Below are 25,000 nucleotides of genomic sequence, written 5' to 3' on the forward strand. Positions count from 1 at the left end.
AGGAGGGAGGGGCCGGAGAGAGGGAAGTCTATGAGGAAAGTGTGTGTGTGTGCAGGGTGCAGGAATGTGAGACAACGAACATCAGAAGTGTTTGTTTTGCCTCGAACTGAAGAGACTCTTTCTCCTGGCTGGCTCGCGCTGATTCGCTACGACAGCCCGTCGTTTCTATATCTCCCAATGGATGGGCCCTATGGGAGGAGCACCCGCCACAACCCCTCCCGTTGTTCTTACAAGTATCCTGTTGTGTGCTTTGTCCGGTCTCTCCTGCTGCCAAGATAATAAGATCTAACAGCACTCGAACCGGAGCTGCAGTACTCCTTTTAAAGTGTATTGTTATTCTCTTACCAGTAAAACAGATTCTGGTTTAACTCTTTATCTGGTGCTTTGAATTCCTTCTTTTATAAATCTGACCAGCTCATCAAAGGACGCGCGGCGCTGAGGTGGGTTTCAGACCACACATTGCTCCAACAAGGCTTACCTGAACACTGTTCTACATGAACAATATGGGCAGTTTATACATTTAATAAATCAACAGTAGGTGGCGATATGCTCCAAGTGGAAGCGATGCACCATTCAAGCAAAGAAGAAGAAGAACTCTGCACAGTTGATCTCTTATCCTGGAACCTATCCTGCTCCGGCGCAGGCTAGCAGTTCAGAATAAGTTATCTCGCCCGCTAAAAAGTGAACCAGCTTCGTAGGACCGGAAACCCAGAAGTTAGCTTGCTAAATGAAAATCCTGATTCGTAGTATAGACCCCAGGTTAGCGGCTCAGCATAAGTTACCATGGAGATCTAGCCCGCTAAGAAGAGAACCAGCGCTAAGCGAAAATCGTAGCTTCGTAGTACAGGCCTCTAGTGTCCCTGAAGGCAGCAGCAGACAGGTGAGCCTGCAGGTAGAGAGCCAGTTATTCAAAGATTCAAATAAAAATAAATAATGGTTATTATTTTAACCAAATATTCAACTGATGGAAATGTCTGAGGTTTTATTTCTATTTTTTAAAGTGTAGAATTGTCTTTATTATTAATTTTGTACTGTGTAGAATATTATTTATTTTTTACAGTGTAGTGAATTATATATTATTTATTTTTTACAGCGTAGTGAACTGTTTCTTTTTTACAGAGTAGTGAAATATATATTATTTATTTTTTACAGCGTAGTGTGGTATTTTTTTTTTTAAGTGTACTATACAGTAATAGTTATAATTTATGTTTTACAGTGTGGTGTGTTTACACTCAGCTGTCCCGTATGTGTGACGTCACTCTCTCTACACTTGACCGTTGTAATAGAGAGGCGAAGTCACGCCCATCTACTTCCGCTCCATGGGACCTTATTTTGGAAAAATAATGTATTGAAGTCAATGAGGAGAGAAAGATTATCTTTCGATCCCGTTTGAATTGTGCCACGAGTTACACACATGATGTTTGTCAATTTAAAAAAATCATTTCCGCGTAAAAAAAGTCACAGTTTGTCGTAAAACTGTTGAAATATAAGACTATGAAAAATACGCAACTAGAAAGACTACAAATCTCAGAGTCCCGGTCCCGCATGCCGGACCTCACGGAACCGACTAACTCCTGTTGTGTTACTGTGTGTGTGTGTGTGTGTGTGTGTGTGTGTGTGTGTGTGTGTGTGTGTGTGTGTGTGTGTGTGCAGTTCCAGCGTGACGTCTCGGTGTTGGTGCGAGACGGGAGATGTAGTTCATTCAGCGTTTCACACAAACAAAGTGTCACCGCACAGTTTCACGACACACATCATGTGTGTAGTTCGTGGCACAATTCAAACGGGATGGAAAGATAATCTTTCTCTCTCCATTGACTTCAAAGCATTCTTTTTCTGAAACAAGGTCCCATGGAGCTCCGCTGGAAGGGGAGGGGCATCGACTCTCTATGCCGGAACCTGGCTAAAGAACTTTCAAAATAAAAGCACACATGTTGTTGAAATGAATTCATTAACGGATTTATTTGATTTCTCAGCTGTTTAAAACAATAGCTGTAATCAAAAGAAGTAGTTCTTAAATCATTAGAATAAAGCATCTCATGTAATTTGCTTTTCTATAGCTGTTGAAACAACATAATAATATACACATTTCTTCTGTTTGAGTTTTGAAAACAAAAGGAATTATAATAACCATAAATAAAATATAACAACAAACTACAAAGATGGAGTCTCACTCGGACAGGAAGTGGAGCAGCTGGAATTCCTGCTGTGTTTGAAACCCTTTCAATATAAGGTTTTATTTGAGGCTCAGGAGCAAAATATTTAGACACAAAATATAATGATTTATAACTTTTTATTGTTATGAAACATTCTCTGATTCCTTTCATCATTTAGATAAAAGAGTGACGGCCCCTTGCTCTCAGGTGAGGAGGAAGAAGAGGAAATGACATCACTTCCTGTCCTCGGCAGCGAGCAGCACGGCGGCGGCGCTTTCTGTAGCTTCCGTTAGCATCGCCGCGGCGCGCCTCTCCGTCTGGAAACAGTTTCAATCAACTTTATTCAGACAGGTCTATTGAATGACCTGAACTCAGACAGGTCTATTGAATGACCTGAACTCAGACAGGTCTATTGAATGACCTGTCTGAATACAGGTCTATTGAATGACCTGAATTCAGACAGGTCTATTGAATGACCTGAATTCAGACAGGTCTATTGAATGACCTGAATTCAGACAGCTCTATTGAATGACCTGAATTCAGACAGGTCTATTGAATGACCTGAATTCAGACAGGTCTATTGAATGACCTGAATTCAGACAGGTCTATTGAATGACCTGAATTCAGACAGGTCTATTGAATGACCTGTCTGAATACAGGTCTATGGAATGACCTGAATTCAGACAGGTCTATTGAATGACCTGTATTCAGACAGGTCTATTGAATGACCTGTCTGAATACAGGTCTATTGAATGACCTGAATTCAGACAGCTCTATTGAATGACCTGTCTGAATACAGGTCTATTGAATGCCCTGAATTCAGACAGGTCTATTGAATGACCTGAATTCAGACAGGTCTATTGAATGACCTGAATTCAGACAGCTCTATTGAATGACCTGAATTCAGACAGCTCTATTGAATGACCTGTCTGAATACAGGTCTATTGAATGACCTGAATTCAGACAGGTCTATTGAATGACCTGAATTCAGACAGGTCTATTGAATGACCTGAATTCAGACAGCTCTATTGAATGACCTGTCTGAATACAGGTCTATTGAATGACCTGAATTCAGACAGGTCTATTGAATGACCTGTATTCAGACAGCTCTATTGAATGACCTGTATTCAGACAGCTCTATTGAATGACCTGAATTCAAACAGGTCTATTGAATGACCTGAATTCAGACAGGTCTATTGAATGACCTGAATTCAGACAGCTCTATTGAATGACCTGAATTCAGACAGGTCTATTGAATGACCTGAATTCAGACAGGTCTATGGAATGACCTGTATTCAGACAGCTCTATGGAATGACCTGAATTCAGACAGGTCTATTGAATGACCTGAATTCAGACAGGTCTATTGAATGACCTGTATTCAGACAGCTCTATTGAATGACCTGTATTCAGACAGCTCTATTGAATGACCTGAATTCAGACAGGTCTATTGAATGACCTGAATTCAGACAGGTCTATTGAATGACCTGAATTCAGACAGGTCTATTGAATGACCTGAATTCAGACAGGTCTATTGAATGACCTGAATTCAGACAGCTCTATTGAATGACCTGTCTGAATACAGGTCTATTGAATGCCCTGAATTCAGACAGGTCTATTGAATGACCTGAATTCAGACAGCTCTATTGAATGACCTGTCTGAATACAGGTCTATTGAATGACCTGAATTCAGACAGGTCTATTGAATGACCTGAATTCAGACAGGTCTATTGAATGACCTGAATTCAGACAGCTCTATTGAATGACCTGTCTGAATACAGGTCTATTGAATGACCTGAATTCAGACAGGTCTATTGAATGACCTGAATTCAGACAGGTCTATTGAATGACCTGAATTCAGACAGCTCTATTGAATGACCTGAATTCAGACAGGTCTATTGAATGACCTGAATTCAGACAGGTCTATTGAATGACCTGTCTGAATACAGGTCTATGGAATGACCTGTATTCAGACAGCTCTATTGAATGACCTGAATTCAGACAGGTCTATTGAATGACCTGAATTCAGACAGGTCTATTGAATGACTTGAATTCAGACAGGTCTATTGAATGACTTGAATTCAGACAGGTCTATTGAATGACCTGAATTCAGACAGGTCTATTGAATGACCTGAATTCAGACAGGTCTATTGAATGACCTGAATTCAGACAGGTCTATAGAATGACCTGTATTCAGACAGGTCATTCTATAGACCTGTATTCAGACAGGTCTATTGAATGACCTGAATTCAGACAGGTCTATTGAATGACCTGTATTCAGACAGGTCTATTGAATGACCTGTATTCAGACAGGTCTATTGAATGACCTGAATTCAGACAGGTCTATTGAATGACCTGAATTCAGACAGCTCTATTGAATGACCTGAATTCAGACAGGTCTATTGAATGACCTGTAGTCAGACAGGTCTATTGAATGACCTGAATTCAGACAGGTCTATTGAATGACCTGTATTCAGACAGCTCTATTGAATGACCTGTATTCAGACAGCTCTATTGAATGACCTGAATTCAGACAGGTCTATTGAATGACCTGAATTCAGACAGGTCTATTGAATGACCTGAATTCAGACAGGTCTATTGAATGACCTGAATTCAGACAGGTCTATTGAATGACCTGTCTGAATACAGGTCTATTGAATGACCTGAATTCAGACAGGTCTATTGAATGACCTGAATTCAGACAGGTCTATTGAATGACCTGTATTCAGACAGCTCTATTGAATGACCTGAATTCAGACAGGTCTATTGAATGACCTGAATTCAGACAGGTCTATTGAATGACCTGAATTCAGACAGGTCTATTGAATGACCTGAATTCAGACAGCTCTATTGAATGACCTGTCTGAATACAGGTCTATTGAATGACCTGAATTCAGACAGGTCTATTGAATGACCTGAATTCAGACAGGTCTATTGAATGACCTGTATTCAGACAGCTCTACTGGATGACCTGTATTCAGACAGCTCTATTGAATGACCTGAATTCAGACAGGTCTATTGAATGACCTGTATTCAGACAGCTCTATTGAATGACCTGTATTCAGACAGCTCTATTGAATGACCTGAATTCAGACAGGTCTATTGAATGACCTGAATTCAGACAGGTCTATTGAATGACCTGAATTCAGACAGCTCTATTGAATGACCTGAATTCAGACAGGTCTATTGAATGACCTGAATTCAGACAGGTCTATTGAATGACCTGAATTCAGACAGGTCTATAGAATGACCTGTATTCAGACAGGTCATTATATAGACCTGTATTCAGACAGGTCTATTGAATGACCTGAATTCAGACAGGTCTATTGAATGACCTGTATTCAGACAGGTCTATTGAATGACCTGAATTCAGACAGGTCTATTGAATGACCTGAATTCAGACAGGTCTATTGAATGACCTGTCTGAATACAGGTCTATTGAATGACCTGAATTCAGACAGGTCTATTGAATGACCTGTCTGAATACAGGTCTATTGAATGACCTGAATTCAGACAGGTCTATTGAATGACCTGAATTCAGACAGGTCTATGGAATGACCTGTATTCAGACAGCTCTATTGAATGACCTGTCTGAATACAGGTCTATTGAATGACCTGAATTCAGACAGGTCTATTGAATGACCTGAATTCAGACAGGTCTATTGAATGACCTGTATTCAGACAGGTCTATTGAATGACCTGAATTCAGACAGCTCTATTGAATGACCTGAATTCAGACAGGTCTATTGAATGACCTGTAGTCAGACAGGTCTATTGAATGACCTGAATTCAGACAGGTCTATTGAATGACCTGTATTCAGACAGCTCTATTGAATGACCTGTATTCAGACAGCTCTATTGAATGACCTGAATTCAGACAGGTCTATTGAATGACCTGAATTCAGACAGGTCTATTGAATGACCTGAATTCAGACAGGTCTATTGAATGACCTGAATTCAGACAGGTCTATTGAATGACCTGAATTCAGACAGGTCTATTGAATGACCTGTCTGAATACAGGTCTATTGAATGACCTGAATTCAGACAGGTCTATTGAATGACCTGAATTCAGACAGGTCTATTGAATGACCTGTATTCAGACAGCTCTATTGAATGACCTGAATTCAGACAGGTCTATTGAATGACCTGAATTCAGACAGGTCTATTGAATGACCTGAATTCAGACAGGTCTATTGAATGACCTGAATTCAGACAGCTCTATTGAATGACCTGTCTGAATACAGGTCTATTGAATGACCTGAATTCAGACAGGTCTATTGAATGACCTGAATTCAGACAGGTCTATTGAATGACCTGTATTCAGACAGCTCTACTGAATGACCTGTATTCAGACAGCTCTATTGAATGACCTGAATTCAGACAGGTCTATTGAATGACCTGAATTCAGACAGGTCTATTGAATGACCTGAATTCAGACAGGTCTATGGAATGACCTGTATTCAGACAGGTCTATTGAATGACCTGTCTGAATACAGGTCTATTGAATGCCGTGAATTCAGACAGGTCTATTGAATGACCTGAATTCAGACAGGTCTATTGAATGACCTGTATTCAGACAGCTCTATTGAATGACCTGTATTCAGACAGCTCTATTGAATGACCTGAATTCAGACAGGTCTATTGAATGACCTGAATTCAGACAGGTCTATTGAATGACCTGAATTCAGACAGCTCTATTGAATGACCTGAATTCAGACAGGTCTATTGAATGACCTGAATTCAGACAGGTCTATTGAATGACCTGAATTCAGACAGGTCTATAGAATGACCTGTATTCAGACAGGTCATTATATAGACCTGTATTCAGACAGGTCTATTGAATGACCTGAATTCAGACAGGTCTATTGAATGACCTGTATTCAGACAGGTCTATTGAATGACCTGAATTCAGACAGGTCTATTGAATGACCTGAATTCAGACAGGTCTATTGAATGACCTGTCTGAATACAGGTCTATTGAATGACCTGAATTCAGACAGGTCTATTGAATGACCTGTCTGAATACAGGTCTATTGAATGACCTGAATTCAGACAGGTCTATTGAATGACCTGAATTCAGACAGGTCTATGGAATGACCTGTATTCAGACAGCTCTATTGAATGACCTGTCTGAATACAGGTCTATTGAATGACCTGAATTCAGACAGGTCTATTGAATGACCTGAATTCAGACAGGTCTATTGAATGACCTGTATTCAGACAGGTCTATTGAATGACCTGAATTCAGACAGGTCTATTGAATGACCTGTCTGAATACAGGTCTATGGAATGACCTGTATTCAGACAGCTCTATTGAATGACCTGAATTCAGACAGGTCTATTGAATGACCTGAATTCAGACAGGTCTATTGAATGACCTGCATTCAGACAGGTCTATTGAATGACCTGAATTCAGACAGGTCTATTGAATGACCTGTCTGAATACAGGTCTATGGAATGACCTGAATTCAGACAGGTCTATTGAATGACCTGTATTCAGACAGGTCTATTGAATGACCTGTCTGAATACAGGTCTATTGAATGACCTGTAGTTAGACAGGTCTATTGAATGACCTGGATTTAAAGAGTGGGGGGGCACTCACGGCGCTCTTGAAGTCCGGGTCGCTGACGTCTCGCAGGTTGATCATCACGTTGTAATACGCTCCAAACACCGCCGTCTCTAAAGCCTTCGCTGCCACCTGCACATTTCACAATAAAGCTTTAATGAACTTCAGATGAAATGTTTTACTTTGAAATAGAGTTTTCATTTGGAATCTGCTGGCCGTTTCCTGTGGAGAGTTGGGTTATCATCGATGTTTTCACACCTGAGCGTCGGACTTGCAGGCGATGTTTCCGTGAACGACCATTTCCTTCAGAGGAGCCCAGAGCAAGTTGATCCTGTCAGCCAGCGCTAAGGGCACGCTGAGCGCCTGCCGCAGGCCGTCCTGAAGAGAGGCGTCCCTCCTATATATAACATCATACATAACATATATAACATCATATATAACATATATAACATCATATATAACATATATAACATCATATATAACATATATATCATCATATATAACATCATATACCACATATATAACATCATATATAACATATATAACATCATACATAACATATATAACATCATATATAACATATATAACATCATATATAACATATATAACATCATATATAACATATATATCATCATATATAACATCATATACCACATATATAACATCATATATAACATATATAACATCATATATAACATATATAACATCATATATAACATCATATACCACATATATAACATCATATATAACATATATAACATCATATATAACATATATAACATCATACATAACATATATAACATCATATATAACATATATCATATAACATCATATATAACATCATATATAACATATATAACATATATAACATCATATATAACATATATAACATCATATATAACATATATAACATCATACATAACATATATAACATCATATATAACATATATATCATCATATATAACATATATATCATCATATATAACATCATATATCACATATATAACATATATAACATCATATATAACATATATATCATCATATATAACATATATAACATCATATATAACATATATCATCATATATAACATATATATATCATATATAACATATATAACATCATATATAACATATATATCATCATATATAACATCATATATAACATATATATCATCATATATAACATATATAACATCATATATAACATATATATCATCATATATAACATCATATATAACATATATCATCATATATAACATATATATCATATATAACATCATATATAACATATATAACATCATATATAACATATATAACATCATATATAACATATATATCATCATATATAACATATATAACATATATAACATCATATATAACATATATAACATATATATCATCATATATAACATATATAACATCATACATAACATATATAACATCATACATAACATATATATCATCATATATAACATATATAACATGTATAAAATCATATATAACATATATAACATCATATATAACATATATAACATCATATATAACATCATATATAACATGTATACCATCATATATAACATATATAACATCATATATAACATATATAACATCATATATAACATATATAACATGTATAAAATCATACATAACATATATATCATCATATATAACATCATATATCACATATATAACATATATATCATCATATATAACATCATACATAACATATATATCATCATATATAACATATATTACATATATCATCATATATCACATATATAACATCATATATAACATATATAACATGTATAACATCATATATCACATATATAACATCATATATAACATATATAACATCATATATAACATCATATATAACATGTATACCATCATATATAACATATATAACATCATATATAACATATATAACATGTATAAAATCATACATAACATATATATCATCATATATAACATAATATATCACATATATAACATATATATCATCATATATAACATCATATATAACATATATCATCATATATAACATATAAGATCATACATAACATATATATCATCATATATAACATCATACATAACATATATATCATCATATATCACATATATAACATCATATATAACATATATAACATCATATATAACATATATCTCATCATATATAATAGGTTGATCCTACCTCCTACAGGTTATATATAATATATATAACAGTGTTTTTCTAAACTGTCTATTGATGTTAAAAGTTGTAAATATAAAAAACGTCACTTTTGTTTTTCCTCTTCGGATTTCTTCGGCATCTTCAGCGCCGCCTGGTGGACACAGAATATACAGGAAGTCGTCAGAGAAAACAGTCGTACAGTTAACAGTAAAGTCGTACAAATAATATTGTAATATTTAATATAATAATATCGTAGAGTTGCGATGTTTAATAATAATAAATTATATTTCTATAGCGCTTTTCTTGAACCCAAAGACGCTTTAAATTTGGGAGGGAGGGTAGACAAACAAAACAAACAAAACAAAACAAACAAAACAAACAAACAAAACAAACAAACAAAAACAAACAAAAACAAACAAAACAAACAAACAAAACAAACAAACAAACAAACCAAAACAGAAAAGCAGCTACATGTTTCTCACCATGGCGTGTTATTAGTATAATAAAAACATCGTAGGGTTACGATGTTTCACACCATTGTGTGTTATTAGTATAATAAAAACATCGTAGGGTTACGATGTTTCACACCATGGCGTGTTATTAGTATAATAAAAACATCGTAGGGTTACGATGTTTCACACCATGGCGTGTTATTAGTATAATAAAAACATCGTAGGGTTACGATGTTTCTCACCATGTAGCTGCTGAAGGCGTCTTATTAGTATAATAAAAACATCGTAGGGTTACGATGTTTCTCACCATTGTGTGTTATTAGTATAATAAAAACATCGTAGGGTTACGATGTTTCTCACCATGTAGCTGCCGAAGGCCGAGGCGTCGCGGTCGACCATCGTTAGCAGCTCGGCGGCGGCGCTATGAAACGGGGGAATGAGTTTCCGCATGACGCCGTCCAGACTCTCAAACTGACGCTTCCCGTACGACATCTGACCCACCATGCAGGCCAGCGCCGCCCCCTGAGGCCGGGAGGGGAACCACACTCTGAGTACTTATATACTACACTCTGAGCATTCATGTATTTATGTATATGTATAAGTTACCATGGCAGCGATGGCAGCGGACACTGACCCCCCCCCAGGAGCCGGAGTTCTGGAGGCGACGCTCTGAACGAAGTTCCTCAGAGAGAGAGAGACCAGAGGGCTGTCCCCCCCCCCCACCATGTACCTGCACAGGTAAACACATCAGGTCCACTCTGTATACTGTATAATATACTGTATTATATACTGTACTGTGTACAAATACTCACTCTATGATTCTCTCCTTGGGGTTGAATGGAGCGAGAGAGTCCAGGCCGAGTTTACTGATCACCTGACACACAAATATAATATAACATAAATATTAATAAATAAATACGATTAAATTGAATAAAGTAATATAAAGTAATATAGTGATGACGACTGACCAGGCGGACTTTGTGCTCCTCCTCCACGATGAAGAGCCTGTCTCTGTTGATGAAGAAGTCAGCGGCGGCCATTATGGCTCTGAGGGGGACCAGGCCCACCAGCTGGGAGCCGACCACGGGCAGCTGCAGCTCCTGCAGACCCACGTTCATATCTTTATATACATATTATATATAATATATACACAGTGACAGAGCCCCTCTCACCTGGGCCTCCCTGCAGACCTCCAGGTATGTATATGTATATATGTGTATATGTGTATACACAGTGACTCACCTGGGCCTCCCTGCAGACCTCCAGGTATGTATATGTATATATGTGTATATGTGTATACACAGTGACTCACCTGGGCCTCCCTGCAGACCTCCAGGTAGACCGTGTGAAGCGCCGTCCTCTCAAAGTCCAGCAGGTTGGTGCTCACCTGAGCCAGATTCTGCTCCTCCAGGAACCAACCGAGAGCCTGGAGGTGCTGCAGGAGACCAGGCTGGAGATTATAGATTATAATATGTTATAGATTATATAACAGCGTTAATTTAAGAGAACATCAGAGTAGGAGATAAAACTACTAAAGAGAACTCAGACTCCCAGCATGCACCTGGTCCTTGGGGAGGGGGGCGTTAACTTAAGAGACCAGCACAGTTACTAAAGAGGACTCAGACTCCCAGCATGCACCTGGTCCTTGGGGAGGGGGGCGTTAACTTAAGAGACCAGCACAGTTACTAAAGAGGACTCAGACTCCCAGCATGCACCTGGTCCTTGGAGAAGAGGGTGTTAACTTAAGAGACCATCACAGTTACTAAAGAGGACTCGGACTCCCAGCATGCACCTGGTCCTTGCCGCGGCCTTGCTCTCGGAGGTCCATCGCGATGCGGTGCGTCTGTTCTTTGGTTGCGATCAGATTCACGTTGAAGGCAATCAGGAACTTCCGAGCGCCGGTTACCGTGGTGCCCCACGACGGCACGAAGAGGGCGGGACCAAAGTCAGGCGACCAATCAGGACTCTTTAACTGCAGGACAGAAACAAATACTTATTATAACCTTTAATCTTTAACGAGCTTTAACGAGCTATCCTAAAGTTAGCACACTTAACTGACGTTATTTTGAAACCCCAACCCTCCTTGTCTCCTACATTTCCCACAATGCCTTGTGTTAGATAAGTAATAGTATTGCAAACAGGAAGTGGTCTCACCTTCTCAGGTAAAGCTTCGTATTCTCCGGCTCGGACCGACGGAAGATTCCTCCTCGACTCTTTCCTCGCCGCCTCTCCATACAAATACACTGAAGATAGAGAGGATTAGCCACATGCTAACGTAGCTTCATGCATGGGTATTATTGTTAGCCACATGCTAACGTAGCTACATGGATATTATTGTTAGCCGCATGCTAACGTAGCTACATGGATATTATTGTTAGCTGCATGATAACGTAGCTAAATGGATATTATTGTCAGCCACATGATAACGTAGCTACATGGATATTATTGTTAGCCACATGCTAATGTAGCTTCATGGATATTATTGTTAGCCACATGCTAACGTAGCTTCATACATGGATATTATTGTTAGCCACATGCTAACATAGCTTCATGGATATTATTGTTAGCCACATGCTAACGTAGCTTCATGCATGGATATTATTGTTAGTCACACAATAACATAGCTTCATACATGGATATTATTGTTGGCCACATGATAACGTAGCTTCATACATGGATATTATTGTTAGCCACATGCTAATGTAGCTTCATGGATATTATTGTTAGCCACATGCTAACGTAGCTTCATACATGGATATTATTGTTAGCCACATGATAACCTAGCTTTATACATGGGTATTATTGTTAGCCACATGCTAACATAGCTTCATGGATATTATTGTTAGCCACATGATAACGTAGCTTCATACATGGATATTATTGTTAGCCACATGATAACCTAGCTTTATTCATGGATATTATTGTTAGCCACATGCTAACAAAGCTTCATGGATATTATTGTTAGCCACATGATAACGTAGCTTCATGCATGGATATTATTGTTAGTCACACAATAACATAGCTTCATACATGGATATTATTGTTGGCCACATGCTAACATAGCTTCATGGATATTGTTGTTAGCCACATGATAACGTAGCTTCATACATGGATATTATTGTTAGCCACATGATAACATAGCTTCATGGATATTATTGTTAGCCACCTGCTAACGTAGCTTCATGGATATTATTGTTAATCACATGCTAACATCACTTCATGGATATTATTGTTAACCACATGCTAACATAGCTTCATGGATATTATTGTTAACCACATGCTAACATAGCTTCATGGATATTATTGCTAGCCACATGCTAACATCACTTCAAGGATATTATTTTTAGCCACATGCTAATGTAAGTTCATGGATATTTTTGTTAGCCACATGCTAACGTAGCTTCATACATGGATACTATTGTTAGCCACATGCTAATGTAGCATTATGAATATTAGCGTCTCACCGGGAACATGTAGCATCTCGGCTAGCTTCTTTCCGAAGGTCTCTGCGCAGCGGACGCAGTCGTCCATCGAGACGTTTTGAACTGGAACGAAGGGACAGACGTCCAGAGCTCCGGAGCGGGGATGCTCACCTGCACAGAAACACAACTGAGCTACTTCCTGTCCTTCTGTTAACTTCCTGTCTCTCTGTAGTACTTCCTGCCCACCTGCACAGAAACACACCTGAGCTACTTCCTGTCCTTCTGCTAACTTCCTGTCTCTCTGTAGTACTTCCTGCCCACCTGCACAGAAACACACCTGAGCTACTTCCTGTCCTTCTGCTAACTTCCTGTCTCTCTGTAGTACTTCCTGCTCACCTGTACAGAAACACACCTGAGCTACTTCCTGTCCTTCTGCTAACTTCCTGTCTCTCTGTAGTACTTCCTGCCCACCTGCACAGAAACACACCTGAGCTACTTGCTGTTCTTCTGTTAACTTCCTGTCTCTCTGTAGTACTTCCTGCTCACCTGTACAGAAACACACCTGAGCTACTTCCTGCCTGTAGTACTTCCTGTCTGCAGTACTTCCTTTCTGCAGTACTTCCTGTCTGCAGTACTTCCTGTCTGCAGTACTTCCTGCCCACCTGCACAGAAACACACCTGAGCTACTTCCTGCCTGTAGTACTTCCTTTCTGCAGTACTTCCTGTCTGTAGTACTTCCTGTCTGCAGTACTTCCTGTCTGCAGTACTTCCTTTCTGCAGTACTTCCTGTCTGCAGTACTTCCTGTCTGCAGTACTTCCTGCCCACCTGCACAGAAACACAACTGAGCTACTTCCTGTCCTTCTGTTAACTTCCTCTCTCTCTGTAGTACTTCCTGCTCACCTGTACAGAAACACACCTGAGCTACTTCCTGTCCTTCTGCTAACTTCCTGTCTCTCTGTAGTACTTCCTGCTCACCTGTACAGAAACACACCTGAGCTACTTCCTGTCCTTCTGCTAACTTCCTGTCTCTCTGTAGTACTTCCTGCCCACCTGCACAGAAACACACCTGAGCTACTTGCTGTTCTTCTGTTAACTTCCTGTCTCTCTGTAGTACTTCCTGCTCACCTGTACAGAAACACACCTGAGCTACTTCCTGCCTGTAGTACTTCCTGTCTGCAGTACTTCCTTTCTGCAGTACTTCCTGTCTGCAGTACTTCCTGCCCACCTGCACAGAAACACACCTGAGCTACTTCCTGCCTGTAGTACTTCCTGTCTGCAGTACTTCCTTTCTGCAGTACTTCCTGTCTGTAGTACTTCCTGTCTGCAGTACTTCCTGTCTGCAGTACTTCCTTTCTGCAGTACTTCCTGTCTGCAGTACTTCCTGTCTGCAGTACTTCCTGCCCATCTGCACAGAAACACACCTGAGCTACTTCCTGCCTGTAGTACTTCCTGTCTGCAGTACTTCCTTTCTGCAGTACTTCCTGTCTGTAGTACTTCCTGTCTGCAGTACTTCCTTTCTGCAGTACTTCCTTTCTGCAGTACTTCCTGTCTGCAGTACTTCCTGTCTGCAGTACTTCCTGTCTGCAGTACTTCCTGTCTGCAGTACTTCCTGCCCACCTGCACAGAAACACACCTGAGCTACTTCCTGTCCTTCTGCTAACTTCCTGTCTCTCTGTAGTACTTCCTGCCCACCTGCACAGAAACACACCTGAGCTACTTCCTGTTCTTCTGTTAACTTCCTGTCTCTCTGTAGTACTTCCTGCTCACCTGTACAGAAACACACCTGAGCTACTTCCTGCCTGTAGTACTTCCTGTCTGTAGTACTTCCTGTCTGCAGTACTTCCTGTCTGCAGTACTTCCTGTCTGCAGTACTTCCTTTCTGCAGTACTTCCTGTCTGCAGTACTTCCTGTCTGCAGTACTTCCTGCCCATCTGTACAGAAACACACCTGAGCTACTTCCTGTCTGTAGTACTTCCTGTCTGCAGTACTTCCTGTCTGCAGTACTTCCTGCCCATCTGTACAGAAACACACCTGTCTGCAGTACTGTCTGCAGTACTTCCTGTCTGCAGTACTTCCTGTCTGCAGCACTTCCTGTCTGCAGTACTTCCTGCTCACCTGAGTGCCGGGTCATGTCGATCAGCTTGAAGGCGGTGCTGGCAGCGTTTAGCGCGCCCTGCACCACGGACTCAGGTGAGCCCACGAAGGTGAACACGCTCCGATGAGTCGAGGCTCCGGAGTCAACGTCCAATAGAATGCAGCCCGGAGAGGACGAGATGGACAGAGAGATGGCATCAACCACCTGGGGACAGACAGAGATCAACCACCCGGGGACAGACAGAGAGGAGCAGGACATCCTGCAGCAGGTCTGTCTCTGATGAATCACTGGAGAGCAGCATCGTGCACGTATAAGATAATACATACTGTATATATATATATATATCTATATATATATATATTATATATATAAACACAGTATTTATATATATAATATGATGTAAAGTACTGCACCTCTCTGCATGTTGTTGCATGAAACAGCAGAGAACAACATCATGCAATAATAAGATTATATATATATATATACACAGTATGTGTATATATATATATATATATATACAGTATGTGTATATATACGTATATACACAGTATGTATATATAATGAATGTAAGTTAAAGTACTGCACCTCTTTGTTTCTGCCCTCAGAGAAGTTGGGGACACACTCCACCAGCTGAGCCATGATCCTGTCTGAGAGACACACACTCTGAGACCCTGTGGTGTGTGTGGATCATTAACTGTGTGTGTGTGTGTGTGTGTGTGTGTGTGTGTGTGTGTGTGTGTGTGTGTGTGTGTGGATCATTAACTGTGTGTGTGTGTGTGTGTGTGTGTGTGTGTGTGTGTGTGTGTGTGTGTGTGTGTGTGTGTGTGTGTGTGTGTGTGTGTGTGGGCGAGAGAGAGTGTGTGTATGTGTGTGTGTGTGAGTGTGTGTGTGTGTGTGTGTGTGTGTGTGTGTGTGTGTGTGTGTGTGTGTGTGTGTGAGCGAGTGTGTGTGTGTGTGTGTGTGTGTGTGTGTGTGTGTGTGTGTGTGTGTGGGCGAGAGAGAGTGTGTGTATGTGTGTGTGTGAGCGAGTGTGTGTATGTGTGTGTGTGTGTGTGTGTGTGTGTGAGAGCGAGTGTGTGTGTGTGTGTGTGTGTGTGTGTGTGTGTGTGTGTGTGTGTGGTCAGCTGATAATGATTACTCTGCAGACTGATTAACAGCCTGAAAACACACAGCCTTTCATCCCTCTGTTACTGAACACACACACACACACACACACACACACACACACACACACACACACACACACACACACACACACACACACACACACACACACACACACACACACACACACACACACACACACACACACACACACACACACTGTTAATGATACACACACTCACTCACTCACTCACTCACTCACACACACACACACACACACACACACACACACACACACACACACACACACACACACACACACACACACACACACACACACACACACACACACACACACACACACACACACACACACACACACACACACATTTATTACATATATAAAACGTATTATGTATTCCCCCCCCCCCCCCCCCCCCACACACATTATCGATCCCCAGCCCTGTGGGGTCAGGGGTCAGAGGTCAGGGTCTCTCAGGTCAGTCACCCCTCTCAGTCAGTTTGAAAGGCTCCCTCTCCTCGGGTATCACCTGGCTGAGTGGATACTGGATTCTGATTGGTCCATTGGGACATCTCAGAGGCAGCAGTAGAGACATGTACTGTTGTGTTAGTGTGTGTGTGTGTGTGTGTGTGTGTGTGTGTGTGTGTGTGTGTGTGTGTGTGTGTGTGTGTGTGTGTGTGTGTTCTGTGTCACATGGAGACACGCTGTCCCTACAGACCCTTTCAGAGGATTTCATAATAACACAATAAAGGTGATAAAGACATAAACTGGGAGTTTTTATAAACTTTATTGATTTATGATTTCAGAATAAAGTGCGTGTTGATTCCGACCTTTGAGACGCTTTATGGCTCCGAGTCCTCGTAGAAATACTTCCTGAAGACTTCTTTAAAGTTATTCTGCGCCATGGACGCCCGGCTGCTGCTCGCTGCGGGTGAGAGCGCTTATTGGGAAGGGGTATCTACGTGCTCTTATTCTGAAGGTTATCTGCGTGCTCTTATTCTGAAGGTTATCTGTGTGCTCTTATTCTGAAGGTTTATCAGAGCTCTTATTCTGAAGGTTTATCAGAGCTCTTATTCTGAAGGTTTATCTACGTCCTCTTATTCTGAAGGTTTATCTACGTGCTCTTATTCTGAAGGTTTATCTACGTGCTCTTATTCTGAAGGTTTATCTATGTGCTCTTATTCTGAAGGTTTATCTACGTGCTCTTATTCTGAAGGTTTATCTACGTCCTCTTATTCTGAAGGTTTATCTATGTGCTCTTATTCTGAAGGTTTATCTACGTGCTCTTATTCTGAAGGTTTATCTGTGTGCTCTTATTGTGAAGGGTTATCTGTGTGCTCTTATTGGGATGGTTTATCTGCGTGCTCTTATTCTGAAGGTTATCTGTGTGCTCTTAGTCTGAAGGTTTATCTACGTGCTCTTATTCTGAAGGTTTATCTACGTGCTCTTATTCTGAAGGTTTATCTACGTCCTCTTATTCTGAAGGTTTATCTACGTGCTCTTATTCTGAAGGTTTATCTACATGCTCTTATTCTGAAGGTTTATCTACGTGCTCTTATTCTGAAGGTTTATCTACGTGCTCTTATTCTGAAGGTTATCTGTGTGCTCTTATTCTGAAGGTTTATCTATGTGCTCTTATTGGGATGGTAACGGTGCTAAAGGAGAGTGTGTAGCACATGCTAACGGTGCTAAAGGAGAGTGTGTAGCACATGCTAACGGTGCTAAAGGAGAGTGTGTAGCACATGCTAACGGCGCTAAAGGAGAGTGTGTAGCACATGCTAACGGTGCTAAAGGAGAGTGTGTAGCACACGCTAACGGTGCTAAAGGAGAGTGTGTAGAACATGCTAACGGTGCTAAAGGAGAGTGTGTAGCACACGCTAACAGTGCTAAAGGAGAGTGTGTAGTACACGCTAACGGTGCTAAAGGAGAGTGTGTAGAACACGCTAACGGTGCTAAAGGAGAGTGTGTAGAACACGCTAACGGTGCTAAAGGAGAGTGTGTAGCACACGCTAACGGTGCTAAAGGAGAGTGTGTAGAACACGCTAACGGTGCTAAAGGAGAGTGTGTAGAACACGCTAACGGTGCTAAAGGAGAGTGTGTAGCACATGCTAATGGTGCTAAAGGAGAGTGTGTAGAACACGCTAACGGTGCTAAAGGAGAGTATGTAGAACATGCTAACGGTGCTAAAGGAGAGTGTGTAGTACACGCTAACGGTGCTAAAGGAGAGTGTGTAGTACACGCTAACGGTGCTAAAGGAGAGTGTGTAGTACACGCTAACGGTGCTAAAGGAGAGTGTGTAGTACAGGCTAACGGTGCTAAAGGAGAGTGTGTAGCACACGCTAACGGTGCTAAAGGAGAGTATGTAGAACACGCTAACGGTGCTAAAGGAGAGTGTGTAGTACACGCTAACGGTGCTAAAGGAGAGTGTGTAGTACACGCTAACGGTGCTAAAGGAGAGTGTGTAGTACAGGCTAACGGTGCTAAAGGAGAGTGTGTAGTACACGCTAACGGTGCTAAAGGAGAGTGTGTAGTACAGGCTAACGGTGCTAAAGGAGAGTGTGTAGTACACGCTAACGGTGCTAAAGGAGAGTGTGTAGTACACGCTAACGGTGCTAAAGGAGAGTGTGTAGTACACGCTAACGGTGCTAAAGGAGAGTGTGTAGTACAGGCTAACGGTGCTAAAGGAGAGTGTGTAGTACACGCTAACGGTGCTAAAGGAGAGTGTGTAGCACATGCTAACGGTTCTAAAGGAGAGTGTGTAGCACATGCTAACGGTGCTAAAGGAGAGTGTGTAGCACACGCTAACGGTGCTAAAGGAGAGTGTGTAGAACACGCTAACGGTGCTAAAGGAGAGTGTGTAGCACACGCTAACAGTGCTAAAGGAGAGTGTGTAGTACACGCTAACGGTGCTAAAGGAGAGTGTGTAGAACACGCTAACGGTGCTAAAGGAGAGTGTGTAGAACACGCTAACGGTGCTAAAGGAGAGTGTGTAGCACATGCTAATGGTGCTAAAGGAGAGTGTGTAGAACACGCTAACGGTGCTAAAGGAGAGTATGTAGAACACGCTAACGGTGCTAAAGGAGAGTGTGTAGTACACGCTAACGGTGCTAAAGGAGAGTGTGTAGTACACGCTAACGGTGCTAAAGGAGAGTGTGTAGTACACGCTAACGGTGCTAAAGGAGAGTGTGTAGTACAGGCTAACGGTGCTAAAGGAGAGTGTGTAGCACACGCTAACGGTGCTAAAGGAGAGTATGTAGAACATGCTAACGGTGCTAAAGGAGAGTGTGTAGTACACGCTAACGGTGCTAAAGGAGAGTGTGTAGTACACGCTAACAGTGCTAAAGGAGAGTGTGTAGTACACGCTAACGGTGCTAAAGGAGAGTGTGTAGTACAGGCTAACGGTGCTAAAGGAGAGTGTGTAGTACACGCTAACGGTGCTAAAGGAGAGTGTGTAGTACAGGCTAACGGTGCTAAAGGAGAGTGTGTAGTACACGCTAACGGTGCTAAAGGAGAGTGTGTAGTACACGCTAACGGTGCTAAAGGAGAGTGTGTAGTACACGCTAACGGTGCTAAAGGAGAGTGTGTAGTACACGCTAACTGTGCTAAAGGAGAGTGTGTAGTACACGCTAACGGTGCTAAAGGAGAGTGTGTAGTACAGGCTAACGGTGCTAAGGAGAGTGTGTAGTACACGCTAACGGTGCTAAAGGAGAGTGTGTAGTACAGGCTAACGGTGCTAAAGGAGAGTGTGTAGTACACGCTAACGGTGCTAAAGGAGAGTGTGTAGTACACGCTAACGGTGCTAAAGGAGAGTGTGTAGTACATGGTTGATAGTTCTGGTTTATGACCAATACATTTGTTAATGTCCTTCACAGCAGAACACTCTCTCACCCTCAGCCGGACTGATATCACAAAGACTGATTATTAACATGCTAATAAAATATTTAAATGATCTTTATCTCCTAACAGCTGTTTACCTGGCCTCTAGAGCTGGAGCTCTGTCGACAACAAACGACCCCTCTTCTGTGCTCCCAGATACTGCAAATACTGCTAATACTATGTTCCCAGATACGGCAAATACTGCTAATACTATGTTCCCAGATACGGCAAATACTGCTAATACTATGTTCCCAGATAATGAAAATACGGATCCGCCGGTAAATACTACTGAAGCCCAAGGAAATGCTACCGAACCAGAAGAGACAACTCCAAATCCAGGAGAGACAACTCTACCTACAGGAGGTACAAGTCCAAATCCAGAAGAGACAACTCTAGTTACAGAAGAGACAACTCCAAGTCCAGAATTGACAGGTCCTACTGACTACTGTACTACTACTTATCCTCCTCGTACTACTACAACTGCCGTTACTAGTACTACTACTAGTACTACTACTTCTCCTCCTCCTCGTACTACTACTATTTCTCGTCCTACTACTCCCCCCCCACTGGTTTGTGCTAACGGCGGGTTTCCTCTGTCCGGAGTCTGCGTCTGTCCTGACGAGTGGACCGGAAAGAACTGTTCTGTTGGTGAGTCGGTTTAGAACCAGCAGTACCATGCACTACTCTTTACCATTAGTAACATCAGAATCATTTCAGCCACTTTCTACTCGTTAAGAGATGTAGAAATGATAGCTGATTATCCTCTGTTTTTGCAGTTTAAAGATGATGTTATCGACATAAAAATACTTCATCCTCTCAGAATATACAGGTTTTTACCCAGATAGATGTTGAACGCTGTCCCTCTGAATCTCTGCCATCTTTACTCATCTCGTCCTCAGCTAACTTCTGCCGGGCTCAGAAGTTTGGCAAGTATAATTTCCCACAAACACCCATCGGCTGGTTTGCGTATTCCGAGGGGGTCTGTCCAACCGGATCCAGCGGTGGTGAGTTCCTACCGAAAGTGAGATTACGTAAATCCCAAAATATTCCACAGTGTGTGAGTCCAATACTTCAATATGTTTCTGTCCAGCCGGGAAACCGCAGGCCTCGACGCAATGCTCCAACAGGACCGGAGCCCCGGGTTTCCAGAATCCTCCGCAGATCTTCCTCTGCGACCAGACGCTCAGCGACATCCAGAAAAACGTGAGTCCCGATTTCTCTGGAATGTAACTCCACTCTGCCAGCTCTGACACTTTTTAGTTTGTATCTTACATCACATCACATTTAGCTGAGGCTTTTATCCAAAGCTTACAGTAAGTGCGTTCGACCAGGAAGACACAACCTTGAAGAAAACAGAATCATAAGAACATCAGGTTTCATAGAGCCAAACATTTCAAGTGCTACTCAGCTGGCTTTAGAGGAGCCAGTCCTTTGTTAGTATATAAGTGCTTTGTTAGCAGTTCTATCCTCGAGGTGGAGTCGAGGAGATGAGTTTCAGTCTGGAAGGTGTGTGAGCTTTCTGCTGTCCTGATGTCAATGGGAGCTCGTTCCACCATCTTGGAGCCAGGACAGCAAACCCACGTGTTCCTGCTGATGGAGCTTGGGTCCCCCTCGCAGCGAGGGTGCAGCGAGTCGTCTGGCTGATGCAGAGCGGAGTGCACGTGCTGGGGTGCACGGTTTAACCATGTCCTGGATCTAGGAAGGGCCAGATCCATTCGCAGCATGGTACCAAGCACCAGGGTCTTGAAGTGGATTCTAGCAGTTACCGGAAGCCAGTGGAGGGAGCGGAGGAGCGGCGTGGGGACATTCAGGAAGGCTGAAGACCAGACGAGCCGCAATGCATTCTGGATGAGCTGCAGAGGTCGGAGGGCACATGCAGGGAGACCAGCAGGAGGGAGCTGCAGTAGTCTAGTGAGGTGACGAGAGCCTGGACCAGAACCTGCTGGCTCTCTGGGTCAGCTGGGGACGCGTCCTCCTGATGCTGTAGAGCGTGGATCTGCAGCAGCGATGTTTGCAGTGAAGGACAGGTTGTTATCTAGGGTCTCGCCCAGTGGTATGAAAGACCATGCGGGCTAATGACAGATCCGAGCGTATCTACCGTCTATCCTCTCAGATCACCAGCTCAGCAGATTTAGAGGCCTTGGCGTCCAGCACTCAGATCCTCACCTCCAACCCTGAGGAGCTGACGGTTGCCGAAGTCGAGACCGCCACTGAGATCGCCAATACCCTGCTGATGTCCCCGTACGCCGAGGAGGTAAAAACAGAAACAGAGAACGATATCCCCCTGTGAACAACAGTAAGAATACCCTCTAGAACCAGTGACATTAGGACCCTCTAGAACCAGTGACATTAGGACCCTCTAGAACCAGTGACATTAGGACCCTCTAGAACCATTGACATTAGGACCCTCTAGAACCAGTGACATTAGGACCCTCTAGAACCAGTGACATTAGGACCCTCTAGAACCATTGACATTAGGACCCTCTAGAACCAGTGACATTAGGACCCTCTAGAACCATTGACATTAGGACCCTCTAGAACCATTGACATTAGGACCCTCTAGAACCAGTGACATTAGGACCCTCTAGAACCAGTGACATTAGGACCCTCTAGAACCATTGACATTAGGACCCTCTAGAACCAGTGACATTAGGACCCTCTAGAACCAGTGACATTAGGACCCTCTAGAACCAGTGACATTAGGACCCTCTAGAACCATTGACATTAGGACCCTCTAGAACCATTGACATTAGGACCCTCTAGGACCAGTGACATTAGGACCCTCTAGAACCAGTGACATTAGGACCCTCTAGAACCAGTGACATTAGGACCCTCTAGAACCAGTGACATTAGGACCCTCTAGAACCATTGACATTAGGACCCTCTAGGACCAGTGACATTAGGACCCTCTAGAACCAGTGACATTAGGACCCTCTAGAACCATTGACATTAGGACCCTCTAGGACCAGTGACATTAGGACCCTCTAGAACCAGTGACATTAGGACCCTCTAGAACCAGTGACATTAGGACCCTCTAGAACCATTGACATTAGGACCCTCTAGGACCAGTGACATTAGGACCCTCTAGAACCAGTGACATTAGGACCCTCTAGAACCAGTGACATTAGGACCCTCTAGAACCAGTGACATTAGGACCCTCTAGAACCATTGACATTAGGACCCTCTAGGACCAGTGACATTAGGACCCTCTAGAACCAGTGACATTAGGACCCTCTAGTACCAGTGACTTTAGGACCCTCTAGAACCAGTGACATTAGGACCAGTGACATTAGGACCCTCTAGAACCAGTGACATTAGGACCCTCTAGGACCAGTGACATTAGGACCCTCTAGAACCAGTGACATTAGGACCCTCTAGAACCAGTGACATTAGGGTCCTCTAGAACCAGTGACATTAGGACCCCCTAGGACCAGTGACATTAGGACCCTATAGAACCAGTGACATTAGGACCCTCTAGAACCAGTGACATTAGGACCCTCTAGAACCAGTGACATTAGGACCCTCTAGGACCAGTGACATTAGGACCCTCTAGAACCAGTGACATTAGGACCCTCTAGAACCAGTGACATTAGGACCCTCTAGAACCAGTGACATTAGGACCCTCTAGAACCAGTGACATTAGGACCCTCTAGGACCAGTGACATTAGGACCCTCTAGAACCAGTGACATTAGGAGCCTATAGAACCAGTGACATTAGGACCCTCTAGAACCAGTGACATTAGGACCCTCTAGAACCAGTGACATTAGGACCCTCTAGAACCAGTGACATTAGGACCCTCTAGAACCAGTGACATTAGGACCCTCTAGAACCAGTGACATTAGGACCCTCTAGAACCAGTGACATTAGGACCCTCTAGAACCAGTGACATTAGGACCCTCTAGGACCAGTGACATTAGGACCCTCTAGAACCAGTGACATTAGGACCCTCTAGAACCAGTGACATTAGGACCCTCTAGGACCAGTGACATTAGGACCCTCTAGGACCAGTGACATTAGGACCCTCTAGAACCAGTGACATTAGGACCCTCTAGAACCAGTGACATTAGGACCCTCTAGAACCAGTGACATTAGGACCCCCTAGGACCAGTGACATTAGGACCCTCTAGAACCAGTG

General features: G+C 42.2%; 2 protein-coding genes across 2 annotated transcripts in view; one reads left to right on the forward strand and one right to left on the reverse strand.

Moving 5' to 3' along the window:
* Positions 1-2,276: 2,276 nt before the first annotated feature.
* On the reverse strand, positions 2,277-16,554 carry ftcd (formimidoyltransferase cyclodeaminase). The gene is made up of 14 exons (XM_034077065.1): positions 16,448-16,554; positions 15,883-16,066; positions 13,809-13,937; positions 12,499-12,587; positions 12,137-12,316; positions 11,657-11,794; positions 11,313-11,444; positions 11,157-11,218; positions 10,951-11,074; positions 10,705-10,866; positions 10,000-10,043; positions 7,978-8,116; positions 7,756-7,851; positions 2,277-2,470 (listed from the first exon to the last, which is right to left on the reverse strand). The coding sequence occupies exons 1-14, from the start codon at positions 16,499-16,501 to the stop codon at positions 2,387-2,389; spliced, it is 1,617 nt and encodes a 538-aa protein (XP_033932956.1). The 5' UTR covers positions 16,502-16,554; the 3' UTR covers positions 2,277-2,386.
* Positions 16,555-17,891: 1,337 nt separating this feature from the next.
* adgrg7.1 (adhesion G protein-coupled receptor G7, tandem duplicate 1) overlaps positions 17,892-25,000 on the forward strand; it is a 20,142-nt gene continuing 13,033 nt past the window's right edge. Inside the window, exons 1-5 of the mRNA XM_034077066.1 lie at positions 17,892-17,919; positions 18,608-20,665; positions 21,764-21,868; positions 21,955-22,067; positions 22,978-23,118. Coding sequence (XP_033932957.1) covers positions 17,892-17,919; positions 18,608-20,665; positions 21,764-21,868; positions 21,955-22,067; positions 22,978-23,118 — 2,445 coding nt within the window. The remainder of the gene's footprint in view (positions 17,920-18,607; positions 20,666-21,763; positions 21,869-21,954; positions 22,068-22,977; positions 23,119-25,000) is intronic.

This window comes from Pseudochaenichthys georgianus, unplaced genomic scaffold, assembly GCF_902827115.2.
Source record: "Pseudochaenichthys georgianus unplaced genomic scaffold, fPseGeo1.2 scaffold_1267_arrow_ctg1, whole genome shotgun sequence".
Classification (NCBI taxonomy): Eukaryota; Metazoa; Chordata; class Actinopteri; order Perciformes; family Channichthyidae; genus Pseudochaenichthys; species Pseudochaenichthys georgianus.